Here is a 21,147-nt window from a genome sequence, read left to right as displayed (position 1 = left end):
ACTAATAAAGATAATCTCATGAAATAGGAAAGTAATGCTGTGTAATTTAGTAGTACATAGAAAATCCTAAGGAATTAAACCTGACAAATATGGCCAAACTTTCATCTGATACAGTAAATGTTGCCATTTCCATTTCCATCCCCATATTATAAATAAATCTGACTCCTATTTAAACAGATTTAGTGGATTAATATATGCTACTTTATCTTTAAATGTTATTATAAAAATGTCTAGGAAAACTAAATTCATTGATTCTCACATTCTTTTAAGCATTACATTGATAGGCATATGACTTACAACAAAAAGCAGTTGTTTAGTTCTTTCTATATGCTTGAGGAATTTGTGGCCCATTCCTTTGTTCATATGTGCTCCTTCTATTAAACCAGGAAGATCAGCTACAGATATCTAATACAAAATTAAATGGTTTAATAATAAAAAATGAAAACTAATTACATCCAACAATTTTCGTATTTCAATTATAAAGTTTCTAATTTGTGATTACCACTGAATTACTGTATCTCTAATAAAGCCAAGATACTTTGATAACAAAATAAATGTATTAAGATTCAAAATCCTTTGCTATCAAAAATTGGAGTCCCATTTTTACTTTAACAATCTAAGAATTCTAGGGCTCAGATTAACATTTATTAACATAAATTCTCTTTAGAATTCCATAAATTATACTGTTCAATATGAACTTTTCAAAGAATTTCAAATTTTTAAATTCTTAAAAGTAAACAAGGATATTAATTCAGCAGACATTGACTTAGGATGTAAGTACCATAAAGTGTTTTATTCTATATGTAAATGGTTGTTTGGTACCACTGGTCCTTTCTGTTCATATTCTACCAGGATTTAACCATTCTTAAAAAGTAAAGGAAACAGTGTCCCTATACTCTATTTAGGATTATTAACCATTATTAGAGTCATTAACCATTATTCAACACTTGTGGTTTTCAAACTTCACCGCACATCATAATCATCTAAGGAATTACTATAAACTACAGATCCTCAAGCCCTATCCCCAGGGATTTGGTTTCAAATCACTGGGGCCCAAACGTGATTTATCATTGTTGCTCTTAGGCTAGTCAGATGATTCTGATGTACAGTAAGGGATGAAAACCACTGCTCTACACACACTGCTTGTGTGGTTAAAATTTTCAGTTTTAAAGAAAGTTGTACCTATGTGACAAAGCAAAGTACATACAGAGGTCTCATGTTCTGAAATTTTCTTCAGGGTTTTTTTTTACTGATTTCCCTTAAATTACCAATAATGTTTTCTAAATTCCTATTATCCTGCACTTATAATTTTACTTATTATTTAATCTTCTATGTAATTGTTAAAGCTTAAAAAATTTTTTTACTGTTATACTACTATTATTAATGAATATACATCTTTGATATCTTTTGAATTATGTCATTGGATTATATGAAACTACACTGATACATCATCATTTCAAGTCCATATTTTACATTAGGGTTCATCATCTAGGTTTTATACATTCTATGGGTTTTGATAAATTTATGACATGTATCTACCATTACAATATCATACAGAATAGTTTCACTGCCCTTAAAAATCCTCTGTATGCTGCCTATTCAACCTTTCTACCTACTCAACTTTTCTTTCCTCCTAATCCTTGGTAACCACTGATCTCTATTTCTACAGTTTTGCCTTTTTTCCAGAACATCATATAGTTGAAATCATACAGGATGTAGCTTTTACAGACTGGCTTCTTTCACTTAGTAATAAGCACTGGAGGTTCCTCTGTGTCCTTTCATGGCTTGATTATTTATTTTCTAGTGCTGAATGACATTCAATTTTCAATATGTACACAGCTTATTTATCCATTCATCTACTGAAGGACATCTTGGTTGCCTCCAAGTTTTGGCAATTATGAACAAAGCAGCTGTAAACATCTGTGTGTGGGCTTCTGAGTAGACCTACGTTTTCAATTATCTGGGTAAACACTAAGGAATGCAACTGCTGATCATACATTACATATTTTTAAATTTTTATTATTTTCCATTTTTTGTCTTTATTCTAATTACTCAAAAAAAAAAACCTAGAGTTCTTCCTTACCAAGGAAAAATAAATTTTAATAGCTTGCTAAGACCAAAATCCCATTCAATTAAAAAAAATTTTTTTAAACTGTAAAGTGGGATAAAATTACATCCATGAACTTTAGAATATGTTTTTAGGAAATGAAAATCAATAATCAAGTATGGCAATAAAATATGGAATTGCAATGAGAACAAACAGATCAAGGAGACTAAGATACAATCAATGTTATAATGACAAACTGTATCCAAACTCTGGAAGAATGATTCTTATACAATATTTTACTCTGATAGTGCTCAGCAGAATTGATTTGATCATGACTTCAATTACCAAAACCAAAATCCTGCTACTTTTTCCAACACCACAGAAACTGTCGAATATTATAGTCTAAGCAATAAGGCAAGTACTTTCATTTCTAACCAAGAGTCTTATTTTAAAAATAGCCACCTACGGGACTTTTCTGGTGGTCCAGTGATTAAGACTCTGCACTCCCAATGCAGGGGGCCCAGGTTCAATCCTTGGTCAGGGAAACAAATTCCCATATTCTGCAACTAAGGATACCAGAGCAGCCAAATAAATAAATAAATATTTTTAAAAGAATAAAAGTTAAAAAAAATACCCACCTGTTTAAAATCACTGTACATAATTTTTCCAAGTTCAGGCTTTATTGTTGTAACTAAAAAAAAAAAAAGTAAATTAAAGCTAGAATAAAGCATTGTACTCTCAAAACTATCCTAGTGTTAGGTATAAAATAAATAATATTTCCCTTCTGTGAACAACCTAATTCAGATTATGCTCTCATTCGTTGAAATTAAAGGTATAATTATTTTGGAAAAGGACAAATATAGATATTTATAATCTACAAAAGCATAGGCCTAATCTAATTAGTGGGCCTCAAAGTCCCTCTCAAACCTGAAGAGCATGGCAAAGGGTTGAGGGCAGGGGACAGAATTTAGGTTTCTGTCATTTGGGTTACATCTGAAATCTATTGGTCCTTTCTCATTCCGTTATCCTCAAACTTCATCAATCCAACAGCAGCCTCCTTCTACGACTTTTTGCTTTTCTTCTTTCCTTCTCAAAGATCCCCTATTTTATAACAATAAATACTGGCCAAGAGATTTACAGCAGTTAGTACAAAATTAACTCTACTTTATCAGAGTCTAACCCTAGAATTGTTTGATTTTATTTTCCATGATTTTATTTTCAATAGTTTCCCTGATAGCTCAGCTGGTAAATAATCTGCCTGCAATGCAGGAGACCCCAGTTTGATTCCTGGGTTGGGAAGATCCATTGGAGAAGGGATAGGCTACCCACTCCAGTATTCTTGGGCTTCCCTTGTGGCTCAGCTGTAAAGAATCTTCCTGTGAAGTGGGAGCCCTGGGTTAGGAAGATCCCCTGGAGAAGGGAAAGGATACCCACTCCAGTATTCTGGCCTGGAAAATTCCATGAACTGTATACTTCATCAGGTTGCAAAGAGTCGGACACGACTAAGTGACTTTCACTTTCCATGTTAATGTCATCCTGTGCCATTTTGTTTAATGAAGGTAGAGATCCTCTTATATTCATTCACTTGCTTGCTAAGTCACTTCAGTCGTGTCCAACTCTGTGAGATGCTATGGACTACAGTCCACCAGGCTCCTGTCTGTGGGACTCTCCAGGCAAGAATACTGGAGTGGGTTGCCATGCCTGCCTCCAAGAGATCTTCCTGACACAGGGATCGAACCTGCTTCTCCTGGGGCCTGTGCATTGCAGGTAGATTCTTTACAACTGAGTCACCCAGGAAGCCCATTCATTCACTACTTTTAGTCTAAGCTTCCATTATACCTTCTCTGCTACTGCAATAGCTAGTTCTACTAAGTTCTTTCCAGGTCCACTTATGTCCCACATTAATCCATTTTGTACATTATATGCAAAGAGATATTTTTGAAAAGCAAATTAATCATTTTTATCCTTTGTTAAAAAGCTATAACCTCTTCTAAAGCTATAAAGATCAAATACAGCCTATATGGCCTATATCATAGATCTCCACCTACATCTCTAGCCTCAGCTTGATTCCTTCATCCCCTTACAACATGTTCTTTAGACAAACAAATCTATGCCCTGCCACCATGAAGCCTGTGTGTACACACTATCTCCTTTGACTAAAGAGACTCTGACCTCCATTTTCTGTCACCAGTTAACTCATGTTTACTGTTCATATCTCAGCACCACCATCACACTTCCCCAAAGAAATCTAAAGCAGTCACCTACACGCTTTCAAAAAGCTGTATTATACCCTCTTATATTCATTAGTAACAGTATTCACTTCTGTTTACCAATCTTTTTAACTCCAGGACTTATTGTAGTTCCTGGAAATAAATACTTGCTTAATGAATAAAAGAACTGATCTCTGCCTTCCTAGCATTTATCACAGTGTTTGATAAAGGGTAGGTACTCATAAAATAATAACTAAACCAAACAAATGATTATGCAACAGAGAAATAAATGCGACAAAGTATCTAAGAAGTACTAGGAACTTTGCTGAGAGCTATAGAGGTTTCAAAGATTAATGGGAAATCCATATATTCTGTCTGCCAAGAATTTTCAAACTAGGGCTACCCCAGTTATATTTTATTCATACTCAAAAAAAAATTAGTCTTTAAAATATACCTCCACACACTAAAAAAATTGTACTTACATGCATAATCTGCAATTGCAGGTTTTGCATGAGAAATCTTACTTAGCAAAGAGGATTTTCCAGCATTTGGGAATCTGAAATAAGAAAATAAATTCATATTAATACATCACAACAAATAACAGCATTTTTAATACTTATCTCTGAATTCCTAACATTTCAAAAAACAGACTTCTTGAATATTGCTAGAATTAAAAGAATATAAATTTATAATCTTGAAAAACTTGAGGAACAAAATATAGAAAAGGTAAATTTATGGTGAACACTGAAGATGTTTCTCTACTGACAAGTAACGTTAAAAAAAAAAAAAAAACCTGTAGAAAAACAAAAGAAACCTCTAGAAAAACAAAAAGAAATTAATAAAAATACCTGCAACTCACTATCTCTAGCCTACACTGACAAAATATCTCTTATATTGTTTTGTGGATTTTTTTTAAAAAACCATTTCATATGGACATTTCACTAGCAAAGTAATGAACCTGATTTAGCTATCCTCTAGCTTCAACAAATATTAATACATTCTTAATAACTTTTTTAAAGTTGGTTTATTTAAATAAAAACCTAAATAAGGTCTGGGTATTACAATTGGTTGATTTATCTTTTAAATTTCTCTTAGTATAGGCTCCCTTTCAAACTTGTCTCCCCTTTGCAATTTTATTTTTAAAGAAACTGGGTCATTTGTCCTGTAGTTTCTTCTCCAGTCTGTTTTTTTCTGCTGATATACATGATGCCCTTTAACATATTCCTATAAATTGGTAGATATCTGATTAGATTCAGCTTTGATTCCTTTTTTCACTAAAAGGCTACTTATAGTTGGTTGGCCTCCTTTTTAAACTGAATTATATAAGGTGAATGCATTTCAAGGGTACACTGTAATTTACTTACCTAATTTCATATTATTAGGCATTTAGGTGGTCTCAAATTTTTTTACTGTTATAAATGACATTATAAAAAATGTGCATACAGCTAGAAAGAAATACAGCAACATTAAGTCACCTTAACATTAAGTGGTGCAATTAACAGACACCTCTTTTTCTTTCTGCAAATGAGCACTGATTTCTTGCCAAACTTTTTTTAAAAAAGAATTTAAACACTGATGTGAATATCCTTGAACCTTTACATATACTTTTATTCCTTGAGGTAAATTTCTAGAAAAAGAAATATTACATTAAAATATCTGGCTGTTTTAAAGGTTTTTATTTTATTGATAAATTTCCCTCAAGAAAAGCCCCCAATGGATGCAAGAAAATACTAAGAATGGGGGCCACTTACAAGGTAATTTCCTAAAATCATTCAGATATTTTCATTAAATTAATTCAACCAATGGGAATGTAAATTGTACAGTCACTACGAAAAACAGTATGGAGGTTCCTTAAAAAATTAAAAATAGAACTACCATATGCTCCAGCAATTTCACTTCTGGATATTTATCAAAAAAATCCCAAAACACTAACTTGAAAAGATATACACACCCCTATGTTCACTGCAGCACTATTTACAATAATCAAGATGTGAATACAATCCAAGGTGTCCATATAACAGATGAAAGCATACAGAAAATGTGTGTAGGGGCAGGAGGGTGTAAGACAGGTAAAGGGTGTGAAAAAGTAAAGAATCCAATTGTAGGGAATTCCTGGTCATCCCGTGGTTAGAACTCTGTGCTTTTCAATGCCAAAGGCCTGGGTTCAGTCCCAGGTTGGGGAACTATGATCCTGCAAGCTGTGTGGCGCAGCCAAAAAAAAAAAAAATCCAGTTGTAAAATAAGTAAGTCATGGAGATATAATGTACAGTGTGGTGATTATAATTAATAATCAGTAGTATTTAAAAGTTGCTAAGAGAATAAATTTTTAAAATTCTCATCACAAGAAAAAAAAATTTTTTAACTACACGTAGTGACAGATGCTAACTAGACTTACGGTGGTGATCAACATATACAAATACCAAATCATTACACTGTACACCTGAAACTAACGTTATGTGTCAAGTGTATCTCAATTCAGAAAATCATCCAACACATACTGAGCATTGACTTCAGTTAGGCAATATACTAGGCATGAGAAATACAGCAACCAACAGGAAAAATGTTATCCCTGTCTTCACAGCTTTCATTCAAATCATGATCTTTTCTCAAAACTGCCAAATTTTCATTTGGAATAATAGTGTAATATTCTACAAATATTAACTTGGAATTCTATAAAAAACTTTAAGCTGTTAATGAAGTTCTTTAAACAATCTTATTAAAATATTTCTATAATAAATTTAGAATAAAATTACACGAGATTGCTTGACTCATTTCCCCTGGAAAAACAGTCTTTTCTTATATCCTATTATACCTAGGCTCTCGTAACTTTTTGTAAAGCAAATTGCAATCAGTTTTGCCATGACTGTCACTAGCTGGACTTGCTTAATTCTAATATCCCCATATTTTCATAACAATATTAAGCAGAGAAAAATGCAACTATTTCCAAAGAGATAAAAATACAAGAAGAAAAAGGAAGCTAATGATTGAAGAACCAATAACAGATTTTTCTTGAAAGTTACCTAATGAAGATTTTACAGGCTAAGGTCCAACCCATGCAAAGATCAGATTTAACCACAGCAGTACAAGTATACTAGTTACATGATAACTTGCTTTCCAGGCTCAGTTCATTCCTGAAGCTGGCTTAAAGGTTAAGGGGTATCTGCTTATGCTGGTATTCACATTAGGTAACTTTTTAAGAATAGTTACCTAATTAAAAGCACTAGCATACATGTTAAACATTGTGTCTAGAATCATGATGCTTGATATTAACTAATATGAAGTCCACTTCTGAAAAGCTTAATTATTTCACTATATGTGGTCTCTAATAAGTTGACAATATATGATGATAATAATGATAGCAGCTACCATTCACTCATTGAGCATTCATAAATCCAAGACATCTGTTATGCTGCAAATGCAATCTTACTCAGCAATAACATTTTAAAGGCAGGACTATTGCCATCCTCTATTAAAGAGAAAACAAAGGCTTAGAGATATTGTATTCAAGACCATCCAGCCGGCCTTCAGAAGATTTGAGATTCTAACACAAACAGTCTCACTTGAGTCTCCCATCACCATCCCACTTTTATTCACTACTCAACCTTGGTATGTTCTTCTTAGGCTGTAAGGGTATCTCTATGGAAACGGAAACATATTTTTCCAGAAAATGAGAAAGTGAATGGCTGGATTCTCAGTCTTATCCACAAAATCCTATCCAGTCCATAAAGTTCCTAAAAATATACATTGGGTTGGCCAAAAGTTCTTTTACAACATAACATCTTATGGAAAAACCCAAACAAACTTTTTGCCCAACCCAATAGTATTACAGAACCGATGACTCATTACCCTCATAACTATGTTTTATTGAAAAAATTAAATGTGAATAGCAAGCTTTAATGCCAAGATCTCATCTTTCTCTGTTACAACTTCAGCAGGTATGAGGCCTCTGTGAACCCTAAGCCCCTGCTCGTAAGATTTAGACAGGCATGGAAAGAGGTGAGGAGTTCAGAGTGAAGAGTGTGATAAAGAAGCTGTGAGATGTGAGAAGAGGAAGATGAAAAGAGGTGAGAAACTACGGGAAGGCAAGGAATGGAAGTGGCAGTTGGAGTGGAGCAGCAGTTTCTGCTCCCTTCTCCTTAGACCTTCCATCTGACTGTTGTGGAATGCTGCAGTGGAGCTTGGGAGGAGAAGACAGAGGGAGAGGAGACACGCAAAGCTGAGCATTTCTCTTCCTTTATCTACCTTCTCCCTTGCTATCTATCTCCCTCCAGCTGGTGCCAGCACTGCAAACCCTACAGCTAAATAGCACTGTTTGATGAAGGTGGAGGCTGATGAAAGAGAAAAACACTGTAAGATCTGCAGTCCTGAGAATGGACAGCTCCTAAACAGAGTGAAGGACAGGGGAATGGTCATTACAAGATCCAATGTGGTGCTCAACAGTGTGTAAAGCTAATGGCTGAGATCAACTGTACCAGTCTTTAGCCATCTGACTGATGATACTTCAATACCTCTATTAAAATTTGTAAGAATATCTTAGTCATTTTCCCCCTACTCTTTATTTCTACATAGTTTTTAAGATGTGGTTTGTTTGGGTTTTTAATTTCATTCCTAATATCTGGTAACATTCTTTTACTCTCTTATACTACTGCATTTGACTGATTTTCCTGCAAAAAGATAGGACACTGAAAGATGAACTCCCCAGGTCAGTAGGTGCCCAATATGCTACTGGAGATTAGTGCTAGTGCTAAGTTGCTCAGTCGTATCCAAATCTTTGTGACCCCTTGGACTGCAGCCAGCCAGGCCCCTCTGTCCATGGGATTCTCCAGGTAAGAGTACTGGAGTGGTTTGCCATTTCCTTCTCCAGGTGATCTTCCCAACGCAGGGATCGAACCCGTGTCTCTTTTGTCTCCTGCATTGGCAGGCAGGTTCTTTATCACTAGCGCCACCTGGGAAGCCCCTTGGGCTTCCCTGGTGGCTGATGGTAAAGCGTCTGCCTGCAATGCAGGAGACCCAGGTTCAATCCTTGGGTCAGGAAGATCCCCTGGAGAAGGAAATGGCAACCCACTTCAGTCCTCTTACCTGGAGAATCCCATGGACTGAGGAGCCTGGCAGACTACAGTCCATGGGGTTGCAGAGTCGAACACGACTGAGCGACTTCACTGGAGATCAGTGGAGAAATAACTCCAGAAAGAATGAAGAGATGGAGCCAAAGCAAAAACAACCACCAGTTGTGGATGTGACTGGTGATGGAAGTAAGGTCCGATGTTGTAAAGAGAAATATTGCATAGAAACCTGGAATGTTAGGTCCATGAATCAAGGTTAATTGGAAGTGGTCAAACAGGAGATGGTAAGAGTGAGCGTCGACATTTTAGGAACCAGCAAACTAAAATGGACTGGAATGGGTGAATTTAACTGATATGACCATTATATCTACTACTGTGGGCAAGAATCCCTTATAAGAAATGGAGTAGCCATCATAGTAAACAAAAGGGTCCGGAATGCAGTACCTGGATGCAATCTCAAAAACGACAGAATGATCTGTTCGTTTCCAAGGCAAACCATTCCATATCACAGTAATCCAAGTCTACACCTCGACCAGTAATGCTGAAAAAGCTGAAGTTGATTGGTTCTTTGAAGACCTATAAGACCTTCAAGAACCAACACCCAAAAAAGATCTCCTTTTCATTATAGTGGACTGGAATGCAAATGTAGGAAGCCAAGAAAACACCTGGAGTAACAGGCAAATTTGGCCTTGGAGTACAGAATGAAGCAGGGCAAAGGTTGATAAAGTTTTGCCAAGAGAACACAGTGGTCCTAGCAAACACCCTCTTCCAACAACACAAGTGAAGACTCTACACATGGACACCACCAGATGGTCAACACTGAAATCAGACTGATTATATTCTTTGCAGCCAAAGGTGGAGAAGCTCTATACAGTCAGCAAAAACAAAACCGGGAGCTGACTGTGGCTCAGATCATGAACTCCTTATTGCCAAATTCAGACTTAAATTGAAGAAAGTAGGGAAAACCACTAGACCATTCAGATATGACCTAAATCAGATCCCTTACAATTATACAGTGGAAGTGAGAAACAGATTTAAGGGACTAGATCTGATACAGTGCCTGATGAACTATGGACAGAGATTCATGACATTGTACATGAGACAGTGATCAAGACCATCCCCAAGAAAAAGAAATGCAAAAAAGCAAAATGGTTGTCTGAGGAGGCCTTACAGATGGCTATGAAAAGAAGTGAAGCAAAAAACAAAGGAGAAAAGGAAAGATATACCCATCTGAATGCAGAGTTCCAAAGAATAGCCAGGAGAGATAAGAAAGCCTTCCTCAGTGATCAGTGTAAAGAAATAGAGGAAAACAATAGAATGGAAAAGACTACAGATCTTGTCAAGAAGATTAGAGATACCAAGGGAGCATTTCATGCAAAGATGCCCACAATAAAGGACAGAAATGGTACGGACCTAACAGAAGCAGAAGATATTAAAAAGAGGTGGCAAGAATACACAGAAGAACTGTACAGAAAAGATCTTCATGACCCAGATAATCATGATGGTGTGATCACTCACCTAGAGCCCGACATCCTGGAATGTGAAGTCAAGTGGGCCTTAGGAAGCATCACTACAAACAAAGCTAGTGGAGGTGATGGAATTCCAGTTGAGCTATTTCAAATCCTAAAAGATGATGCTGTGAAAGTGCTGCACTCAATATGCCAACAAATTTGGAAAACTCAGCAGTGGCCACAGGACTGGACAAGGTCAGTTTTCATTCCAATCCCAAAGAAAGGCAATGGCAAAGAATGCTCAAACTACCACACAATTGTACTCATCTCACACGCTAGCAAAGTAATGCTCAAAATTCTCCAAGCCAGGCTTCAGCAATACTTCAGTGAACTGTGAACTTCCAGATGTTCAAGCTGGTTTCAGAAAAGGCAGAGGAAGCAGAGATCAAATTGCCAATATCCGCTGGATCATCAAAAAAGCAAGACAGTTCCAGAAAAACATCTATTTCTGCTTTATTGACTATGCCAAGGCCTTTGACTGTGTAGATCACAATAAACTCTGGAAAATTCTGAAAGAGATGGGAATACCAGACCACCTGACCTGCCTCTTGAGAAATCTGTATACACGTCAGGAAGCAACAGTTAGAACTGGACATGGAACAATAGACTCGTTCCAAATAGCAAAAGGAGAACGTCAAGGCTGTATATTGTTACCCTGTTTATTTAACTTACATGCAGAATACATCATGAGAAATGCTGGACTGGTTGAAACACAAGCTGGAATCAAGATTGCCGGGAGAAATATCAATAATCTCAGATATGCAGATGACACCACCCTTATGGCAGAAAGTGAAGAACTAAAGAGCTTCTTGATGAAAGTGAAAGAGGAGAGTGAAAAAGTTGGTTTAAAGCTCAACATTCAGAAAACTAAGATCATGGCATCTGGTCCCATCACTTCATGACAAATAGATGGGGAAACAGTGGAAACAGTGACAGACTTTATCTTTTTGGGCTCCAAAATCACTGCAGATGCTGATTGCAGCCATGAAGTTAAAAGACACTTCTTGGAAGAAAAGTTATGACCAACCTAGACAGCATATTAAAAAGCAGAGACATTACTTGGCCAACAAAGGTCCGTCTAGTCAAGGCTATGGTTTTTCCAGTGGTCATGTATGGCTGTGAGAGCTGAGTGCTGAAGAATTGATGCTTTTGAACTGTGGTGTTGGAGAAGACTTTTGAGAATCCCTTGGACAGCAAGGAGATTCAACCAGTCCATCCTTCAGTCCTGAATATTCATTGGAAGAACTGATGTTGAAACTGAAACTCCAATACTTTGTCCACCTGATGCGAAGAACTGACCCATCTGAAAAGACCCTGATGCTGGGAAAGACTGAAGGCAGGAGGAGAAGGGGACGACAGAGGATGAGGTGGTCGGATGGCATCACCAACTCAGTGGATATGAGTTTGAGTAAACTCCGGGAGTTGGTGATGGACAAGGAGGACTGGCGTGTGCAGTCCATGGGGTTGCAAAGAGACAGACACAACTGAGTGACTCACCTGAACTGAACTTGACAAATGAATAGTAACTATGATACTCTCTATGTTGGCAATATGAAAACTACTACATTTAGCAGCACATTCTTAAAGTACACATACACACAAATTCCACAAATAAGAAATAATGCAGCCCCCACATTACCATTTATATTTATTTCCTATTCATGAAGTATCTCTCAGAAAGTATAAAAATAAAAATATGAATGATACTTACCCCACCAGGCCTATATCAGCTATAAGTTTTAGATCAAGGTGAATTACTCGCTTCTGGCCTTTCAACGGTAAGAAATTTGTAAGTAATTTACCACCAAGACCTCCTTCAGCTACCAAAATTCTGTCTTTCTCTTTATTGAGTTCTCCTTAAAAAGAGAGATGAAGATATTTAAAGCAAAGGTTAATAAGTGGAGCTAATCACTAATGGCACTCTTCTTTCAGAAACAGAAGCCAGGAAAGTCTAATTTACAAATTTAAAGCACTTAATAACAGAATCAAATTTCTATTATTGGAAAAACACCTTTGCTAGTGGATGGAAAAAGGCTAGTTATTTTTTTCAAAACCAAGTAAATATTCTTGTCTTTAAAATTATTTTAAATCTAGTGGCTAATTCTGAACAACTTTTATATAATGACTTTAAAAGCTGTTTTAAAAACTAGCAACTAAAATACTTAACGTTTTATTTATTTTTTTTTTTTTTTAAATTTAGAAATTTATTCTGTTTAATCCACAAGCTTTATATAGCTTTAGTTTAAAAAAAAAAAAAAAAGAAACAAAAATGAAACAAAAACAGTGAAAACAAGACACTATTTCAAAGTCTGGGCCCTTCCAGCTTTCCAAATACAAGAGCTCTGAAAGTTGTATATACCGACTGGAACAAGACAAAATTATGAATGGAGCCATGACATTTCATAAAACAAAATTTTATGTAACTGAAGGATCCTTCCTGGGGCTAGTTAATTGCCTTTACAAAAGAAGAGAAAAGAATGAAATTCCAGTGTTCCAAATCAACTTGTTACACATCTATATAAACCCACAGTGTCCTGGCAAACAACATGCTTTCATTTTCTGTCTAACGTTTTAAAAAAAAAATCCTGAAACACGAGAGGTGCTATTCCTTACAGCTCTCAATATTTGAAAATGTGCACATTTCTCACAATTTTATGGGCTTCCCAGGTGGTACAATGATATAGAATCAGCTTGCCAGTGCAGGAGATGTAAGAGACTTGGGTTAGATCCCTGGGTGGGGAAGATCCCCTGGAGAAGGAAATGGCAACCCACTCCAGTACTCTTGCCTGGGAAATTCCATGGACAGAGGAGCCTGGCGGGCTACAGCCTATGGGGTCGCAAAAAGCTGGACACAACAAAGCAGAGAACAGCATCATCATGCACAACATAAGAAGCTATAGTCCACTCACCTATAACTTTACCATTTTTATCAGTCACTGAAACACCCACAGGTACAGGAATTTCACAGTCTTTTCCTTTGGAGCCTTTCAGTGCACTAACTCTACAAAAAAATAAAAGTTAAATTAACACAAAGAAAACCTGCCAGATTAAATGGTTGATGCTTCAAGCAAATTTAATGGTATACAAAGAAGATTAGCAACCAGTTCTTCTAATGCAGATGTTAAGTGGTCAAATCATGAAGAAAAAATATTTATTTGCATTTTAGGCTATTGTATCTCAATAAAAATATTAAGTGATGATTTAAGTTACCAAGCTAACTACCAAAAGTCATTTTAACTGATAATAAACTAAAATAATGTATATTTGAAAGAAAGAGATCATTGCAACAACACAAGTAAGTGTGAAAAATTCATTGATGAATAACAAGGTATTTTCAAAACATCCCCTCAAATGAGAGTACTTTAATTACAGGAGGCTCATATGGCTATTCTTAAACTGCTCAAGAGAGGATAAAGTGGTACAAACTTCTAACTAGTAATTCCACTTCTGGGAATTTATCCTAAAAAAAAAAAAGTGAACAACCATGTAAACTATTATATGCACAAAGACATGTATTGCATTGTGATAGTAACAGTAAAAAAAAAAAAATCAATAATTAAATAGATGAATGACCAAGTAATTTATGTTATTTCCAATACTATCGGACTATTCAGGCATTCTTAACAATTTTCTGGGATGGGAAAAAAAGTTAAAAGGTTACTAAATTTTGTGTTCCTGTTTTTATATCCCCAAATATTATATATAGAGTTAATTACATTTGCATAAAGACATAGAAAGTCTTAGAAAAGTCATGAAAAGGTTGATAATGGTTATTTCTGGTTAGAAGAACTCTAAGTACTTGACCTTTTAAAAAATCTATTTATTCCTAATTTCCCTGATTAGGTCAGAACTGCCATACCCATATTCATGAGCAGGCTCTCAATCATAACACTTGTCACAGTGATAATTTTCTATTGTTCATTTATTTGATAAATGTTTGCTCTCATACTAGACTACTGTTAGGTTCTAAAGCAGCAGGGAACACAACAGTTTAGATCATCATTTTATCCTAGACATCTAGTATAATACTGGCACAAAGCAGACACTCAAGTAACATTAGCTGATTGAACTGGATTGACAAAAATGAATGAATTTGAAATATATTAAAGAAAGATTTAAATAGAACATCTCTCTTGCTGGGATTATGATGCGATTTTTAAATGTAAAGACAAGACTCACTTTTCATTCCTATTTGTTACTGCTAGTGAATATTCTATTAAGATACTTTATTAAAAACATCTGCCACTTAAATTTCAAAATAATTTTATAAACAGCTTTTAAAATAACTGAAATGGTATTTGATCATTTTCATAGTCAAGCAAGCATAAACCAATTTACTGAGATTAGATTTCATGACGAACAAAAGCAGTCTTTCAGTAGACATTATTAGATATCTGCAATTAAAATCTTATTCAGTTACCAACACTTTGGAAGTGGTGCTTGAACCAAGACTTGGAAGGGGAGGAAGATTTTTGTCAAATAATGAAGGCAGGAAAGTGAAAGAAAAAAATACACACACACACAATTAGAAGGGAACTAGGCATTTGGTGAAATAAGTTATTTTGAGCATAAGCATAGTAGTAGGGTGGAAGACACTGTAGTCCAGATCACAAAGAGCCTGATACGCTATGTTAATTAGTCCGAATATTATTTTAGAGTGATGGGGAACACAGAAGGATTTTAAATAGGCAAGTCACATTAATAAATTTGATGGTATAGAAAAAGCACTGGAGAGACAATTGGATAAAGAATGGATTGGAGGTGATGACTGAGACTGAAGACAGGAGACAACCTGGAGAATACCACAGGATTTTAGAAATGATAAAGCTCTGAATCCTTCTAGTCTCATCTTCCACTACATTCTGTGTTTTCTGCATACCCAGCCACACTGGCCTTTTAGTGTCTTCTGTTGGTATTTGTCTTCTATCTCTAGGTCTTTCACGTTTTTCATGTTGTTAGCTTTCCTGTAATGCTTTTTCCTCCACTTCATCCAGTTGGCTCTTATTAATCTTTTAGATTTAAGCCTTTACATTCTAAGAATTGCAACACACAAGCACAGTAAATGTTCTTTTTAAATCTTTCTTAACATTTAATGTTATACACCATCTTTAGCTCACTACTGATCTAAACAGAATAAGTTTGGAATTATAGCAACCTTACTTTTCAAAAGAAACTATAAAATGGGGAAAAATTTTACTTTAAGATGTAAACCGCAGGTTATTTCCCACCTGTAACATCAAAATCATACACCACCACTCTGATCTTTAAACTGATTACTAAATTCTAATATAGGGACCTCAAAATTTGCCCTATAAAGACTATGCATAAAACAAAACTGCTCAAAAGAAATTTAAGGGGTTTCTCCAAGGATTTCTTTACAAGTAGAGGATGCTGCTGGATATTTGCGGCAGTAATATTTGCTGTTGTGATTGCAGCGGGGTGTTCCTCACTCTGTGTTGCAGGGTGTTTAGCCTGTGTACTGGCTCTTATCCTTTGCTTATACCCATCCCCCAAGCAAGTGCCACATTCCATCCCCTACAATTGTGACTAATAAATATACCCAAACAGGGGCTTCCCTGGTGGCTCAGTGGTAAAGAATCTGCCTGCCAATGAAGGAGACATGGGTTCAATCCTTGATCCAGGAAGATTCCCCATGCCACGGAGCAGCTGAGCCCATGCTCCACAACTACTGAGCCTGTGCTCTAGAGCCTGGGAGCCACAATTACTGAGTCCGCACGTTCCAGAGACCGTGCTCTGCAACAAGACAAGCAACTGCAATGAGAAGCCCGTGCACCTCAACTAGACAGTAGCCCCCACTCACTGCAACCAGAGAAAAGCCCATGTAGCAACCAAGGCCCAGCACAGCCATAGATAAATAAATAAAATTATTTTTTTAAATATATATACATATATATACACATACCCAAACACTTGCTTGGGAAGGGAAAAGAAAAAACGAACAGAAAACCTAAGCTTTATACAAACACCTTCTAAAAAATAACAACAGAATGATACAGGCCTGAGGAATCACAGGATGGAGGGTTTAAGAATTTTTTTCTTCATTTTCTTTACAATGAAATAAAAAAATCCTCATATTTTAAAAACATAATATGTCCCACAGAAAATAACAGACAATAACAAAAAACAAAGGAAAGATCTTGCTTTCACAGAGAGAAAATCAAAACAGAGAAAAAAGGAAAACATTCAAGAGATGTAGCAGCAAACAGTCTCTAAATCTTAAGCATTGCAGTCGGGTGGAGTAGCCAGTTAACATTTTCTAGAGAATTTACTAAAAGACTGTCAAAGATAATCTCAGAAGAAAACAGTGGAGATTCAGATCATTTTCTGTTTCTATAACGGAAGTGTGAAAGAATATAAACATTGCAAGAAAACGACAAAAGTTTAAAAATTTCAGAACCACCTTAATACTATCTTTTATCTTAACTAGAGACAAAAATTGTAGATTTTTGCTCAGTTACAAATTCAGGCTATTATTTACTTCAAATTCCAAATAAATTTTTATCTTTTAACTTTTTCTTCTTCTGGGAAAAATTAATTTCATAAAATCAAAGTGTAAGTGAAGTCGCTCTTTGTCCGACTCTTTGCAACCCCATGGACTGTAGCCTACCAGGCTCCTCTATCCATGGGATTTTCCAGGCAAGAGTACTGGAGTGGGTTGCCATTTCCTTCTCCAGTGGATCTTCCCAACCCAGGGATCGAACCCAGGTCTCCCTGTAGGCAGACGCTTTACCATCTGAGCCACCAGGAAAGACAACCAAGTCATTCAGTAAATACTTACCGACTGTTTGCTCCTTCTCCAGCCACAAACCGTTTCTGAGGATATTTATCCTTAAGTTGTTTTAAAGTCATTTTATTATGGGCTACAACCCAGACATCACCACCTTTTCCACCTTCTCCACCTAAGCGAGGGTAGCCCATTCCACCACTTCCTCCCTTGGTGAAGAGTCTCAGGTTATCAATGAAGTTTCCATACTAATAGAGAAAGACAGAAAAAGAACATTTGTATACCAGATTCTTGAGAGTCCCTTGGACGGCAAGGAGATCCAACCAGTCCATCCTAAAGGAAATCAGTCCTGAATATTCATTGGAAGGACTGATGCTGAAGCTGAAGCTCCAATACTTTGGTCATCTAACATGAAGAACTGATTCATTTGAAAAGACCCTGATGCTGGGAAAGATTGAAGCCGGAAGAAGGGGACGACAGAGGATGAGATGGTTGGATGGCATCACCAACTCTATGGACATGAATTTGAGTAAACTTCGGGAGTTGATGATGGACAGGGAGGCCTGGTGTGCTTCAGTTCACAGGGTCGAGATGGGTTGGACACGACTGAGCGACCGAACTGAGCTGAACTGATACCGTAAGTGCTTACCAATTTTGAACTCCTTTCTAGTTCTTTGATGCCACTAAAACTAAAAATATAAAAGGTTTTTCTATATGCCACATTTACTGTTTTTGCTTAGTCTACCTCCTGTCTGATCTCACTTGCCCATATTAACTCTATGTTTTTCATTATCAATTGTTGTCCTTCCTTAACCTGAAGGTCTGACATTGGCCCACTTTTCAATAGACTTTCTCCCCATACTTTCTCAGTCTGTACTAGTAACTATCACCCAGGTGAGATATTCTCTATTCCAACGAGCTGGATATCTCCACCAGATGTAAGCTTAATAGTCTAAAGCAACTGAAACAAGATCTGTATCTTATACCTGAAATCCCTCAAATATATATCTTAGGTATTGAAAGCATAACAGTCACCTTTCATGTTGTAAAACAAAATCAAACTTTTCCCTAGGTAAATTCTGTTCCTCCAATGTTTTCTCAAATAATGAAACTAAAGCTTCTCTACTCATTGAGGCTACATATGGGAATCTTTATACCTGTTTCTCTCCCTGAAGCTCTACTCTTTTTCCTTTATGGCACAACCACATGCCCTAGTATCTTGACCATTAACATTAGCTCCTAACTGGTCTTTCAACATCTAGTCCTTCCTTCCTCACTACATTTTCTGTCTCACTGCCAGAGCTATTTTTCTGAAAATTGATCTGATCCCTAAACATATTTCTCTCTTACTCAAAAACCATTCATGGTTTTCTATTTACAAAATAAAGTCTAAAATTCTCTGTGCTACAGTCAAAGCTCTTAACCTACCCTTTCAGTTTCATTTCCATTCACTCAACCCCTCCGATAGCCTCCTTCTCTTTACTCTATACTACACAATGTACTGTCACTTCTCTGACATTCTGCTCATGCTGTTTCATCTATTTACAATGTCATTTTTTCTTTTCTATCATAAACCCATCCAAATGTCCTATTTTCTGATGTATTTCTTAATTTCTCAAATTAATATTTACCACTGGCTTAGCTGGGCACTCAGTAATTTTAATTATATATCTATTATTATATACATTGTGCAGTCATTTCAGGCCTGTCTGACTCTTTGTGACCCTATGAACTACAGCCCACCAGGCTCCTCTGTCTACGGGATTCACCAGGCAAGAACACTGGAGTAGGTTGCCATTCAGTTCAGTGCAGTCGCTCAGTCCTGTCTGACTCTTTGCGACCCCATGAATCCATTAGGCCTCTAGAAAGCCTACACTGCATCTAGGGTTTATTTCTGTTTCCCTCACTAAATCAAAAACTTCCTACTGGTCAGATCCTGTGTCTTAGCCACCTGGACTATCAAAATTCCTTACAGAGTAATTTCTTAAATTCATAGTCTTCCCGTCTTTTAGTCATTTAGTATATAGTTTTAAGTATCAAAAACATCTGGGGACTTTTTTCAAAAATACATATACTTCACTGACCATTCTGATATACTTTGGAGAAGGGGATGAGACTAGGGTAAACCAGCATATTTATCAAAAGCTCCTTTGGTGATACTGGTAAATCTCAGTCTACACTTGAGATTGCAGTGTAAGTTACCTAGCAAAGATTCAAAGAACAGGTTTTCATTTGAGTATGGAAATACAGTCACGAAACAGGAATAGTAAGGGTGGAAGGAATATATAAAACTTAAGAGCAAGCCAGAGCATTTTTCTCTGAGAGCTTAAGAACTTACTCTTTGGTTCAGTAGTGCTAGATCAGAAATGCATCACAGGTAAGCGAAGAGGTAGATTTCCCTTGCAAAAAAAAAAAAAAAAAAAAAAACATGGGCTGGCAGTGACTGCTATGGCAGCAGTTACCCAAGTAGACTGTAATAACATAACCAGCAAAAAATGTAGTCGTTCTTTTTTTTTTTGCTTAAGGATTAGTTACCCCATATGCCCAAGTACTATGCTTCACAAGTCTCTCTTCTTCTGACCACCTATTTTCTGGAAAATAGCTGAATAAAGTAAAACTTCACTAACCACAACTTTTACTAATCATGCCTTTCCTCGGACAAAAATAAAACTCTTGTTTTTAAAGTTCCTTTCAGTATGTGACATTTTTTACTGCTCTAGATTTATCAGATTCAAAGATTTATAACCCAAACTTAAAAGGAATATCCCAATCTCGTCCTTAGTAATAATGATCAAACTATGATGTTTCAAATAACACTGCTAGTAAGGATTTGAGTGGTTTTTAAATCTGAAAGCATCTGCGAATTGTTTACAAAAACGATTCTAAAACCCACACTGCACAAAACTCTTAGTTTCTCGCAAGAAGGCAAGTCAGTTACCTATTTTGGTTTACCGATAAAAATCGTCTTTAGAAAGTTAGTAATAACAATGCATTCAAAAAAAATATGTAAAAACAAGTTATGGATATTACTACTTAAAAGAAGGAAAATACATACTTGAGTCAAAAGTCAAACCTACACTCCACCTATACCACATAGCGTGCCTAAACGGCAAGCAAGTATCCCAGCCCTCCATCTCACGTGCACACTATCCCCTGAAAAATCTCAAACCCTGTTCCAAACAACCTTCCTAACAAAGATCGGTGATGACGCCCTTCTCATTACAGGCCAAGCCCGAGTTATTCAGAGGCGAAAAGGACTAAGAAAAATAGCAAGAAAGAGGCCCCCAAGAAGAAACACCTGCGGAAGGAGGAAAGCGAAAAACCTGCACCCTCAGGTGGGGTTAGAGGCACCTGGCCTCGCACATCAGGCTGAGGGGGTACTAGTCACGGACCTTTCTGTACAACACGCAACTGCCGCGCACCATGCCTGCGAAGGGCGAGTATTCCCTCCGGCGGAAGTTGTACGCACAGAAGTACGGCGCTGCCTTTTTACGTCACCGCCGACCACCGCAGCTATTTTGTGTTCTCACGCTTTCCCCCCGCCCCCTCGCGCCTGACTGCCATTCCTGCC

General features: G+C 36.6%; 1 protein-coding gene and 1 long non-coding RNA gene across 2 annotated transcripts in view; one reads left to right on the top strand and one right to left on the bottom strand.

The window, feature by feature from the left end:
* Nucleotides 1-8,660, top strand: part of LOC122674009 — a 25,209-nt gene extending 16,549 nt beyond the window's left edge. Inside the window, exons 4-5 of the long non-coding RNA XR_006334866.1 lie at nucleotides 8,190-8,321; nucleotides 8,529-8,660. This is a non-coding gene — a long non-coding RNA (uncharacterized LOC122674009). The remainder of the gene's footprint in view (nucleotides 1-8,189; nucleotides 8,322-8,528) is intronic.
* The window catches only part of GTPBP10 (GTP binding protein 10), a 27,511-nt gene extending 6,375 nt beyond the window's left edge, over nucleotides 1-21,136 (bottom strand). Inside the window, exons 1-7 of the mRNA XM_043871975.1 lie at nucleotides 20,969-21,136; nucleotides 17,631-17,824; nucleotides 13,741-13,832; nucleotides 12,543-12,687; nucleotides 4,740-4,813; nucleotides 2,686-2,738; nucleotides 298-405 (exon numbers count right to left, since the gene is read on the bottom strand). Coding sequence (XP_043727910.1) covers nucleotides 298-405; nucleotides 2,686-2,738; nucleotides 4,740-4,813; nucleotides 12,543-12,687; nucleotides 13,741-13,832; nucleotides 17,631-17,824; nucleotides 20,969-21,001 — 699 coding nt within the window. The 5' untranslated portion in view covers nucleotides 21,002-21,136. The remainder of the gene's footprint in view (nucleotides 1-297; nucleotides 406-2,685; nucleotides 2,739-4,739; nucleotides 4,814-12,542; nucleotides 12,688-13,740; nucleotides 13,833-17,630; nucleotides 17,825-20,968) is intronic.
* Between the last annotated feature and the right edge of the window lie 11 nt (nucleotides 21,137-21,147).

The sequence above is a fragment of the Cervus elaphus genome, chromosome 18 (genome assembly GCF_910594005.1).
Source record: "Cervus elaphus chromosome 18, mCerEla1.1, whole genome shotgun sequence".
NCBI classification, from domain to species: domain Eukaryota; kingdom Metazoa; phylum Chordata; class Mammalia; order Artiodactyla; family Cervidae; genus Cervus; species Cervus elaphus.
Note: the sequence above shows the minus strand (reverse complement) of the source record. Positions and strands in the feature narration are given on the sequence as shown.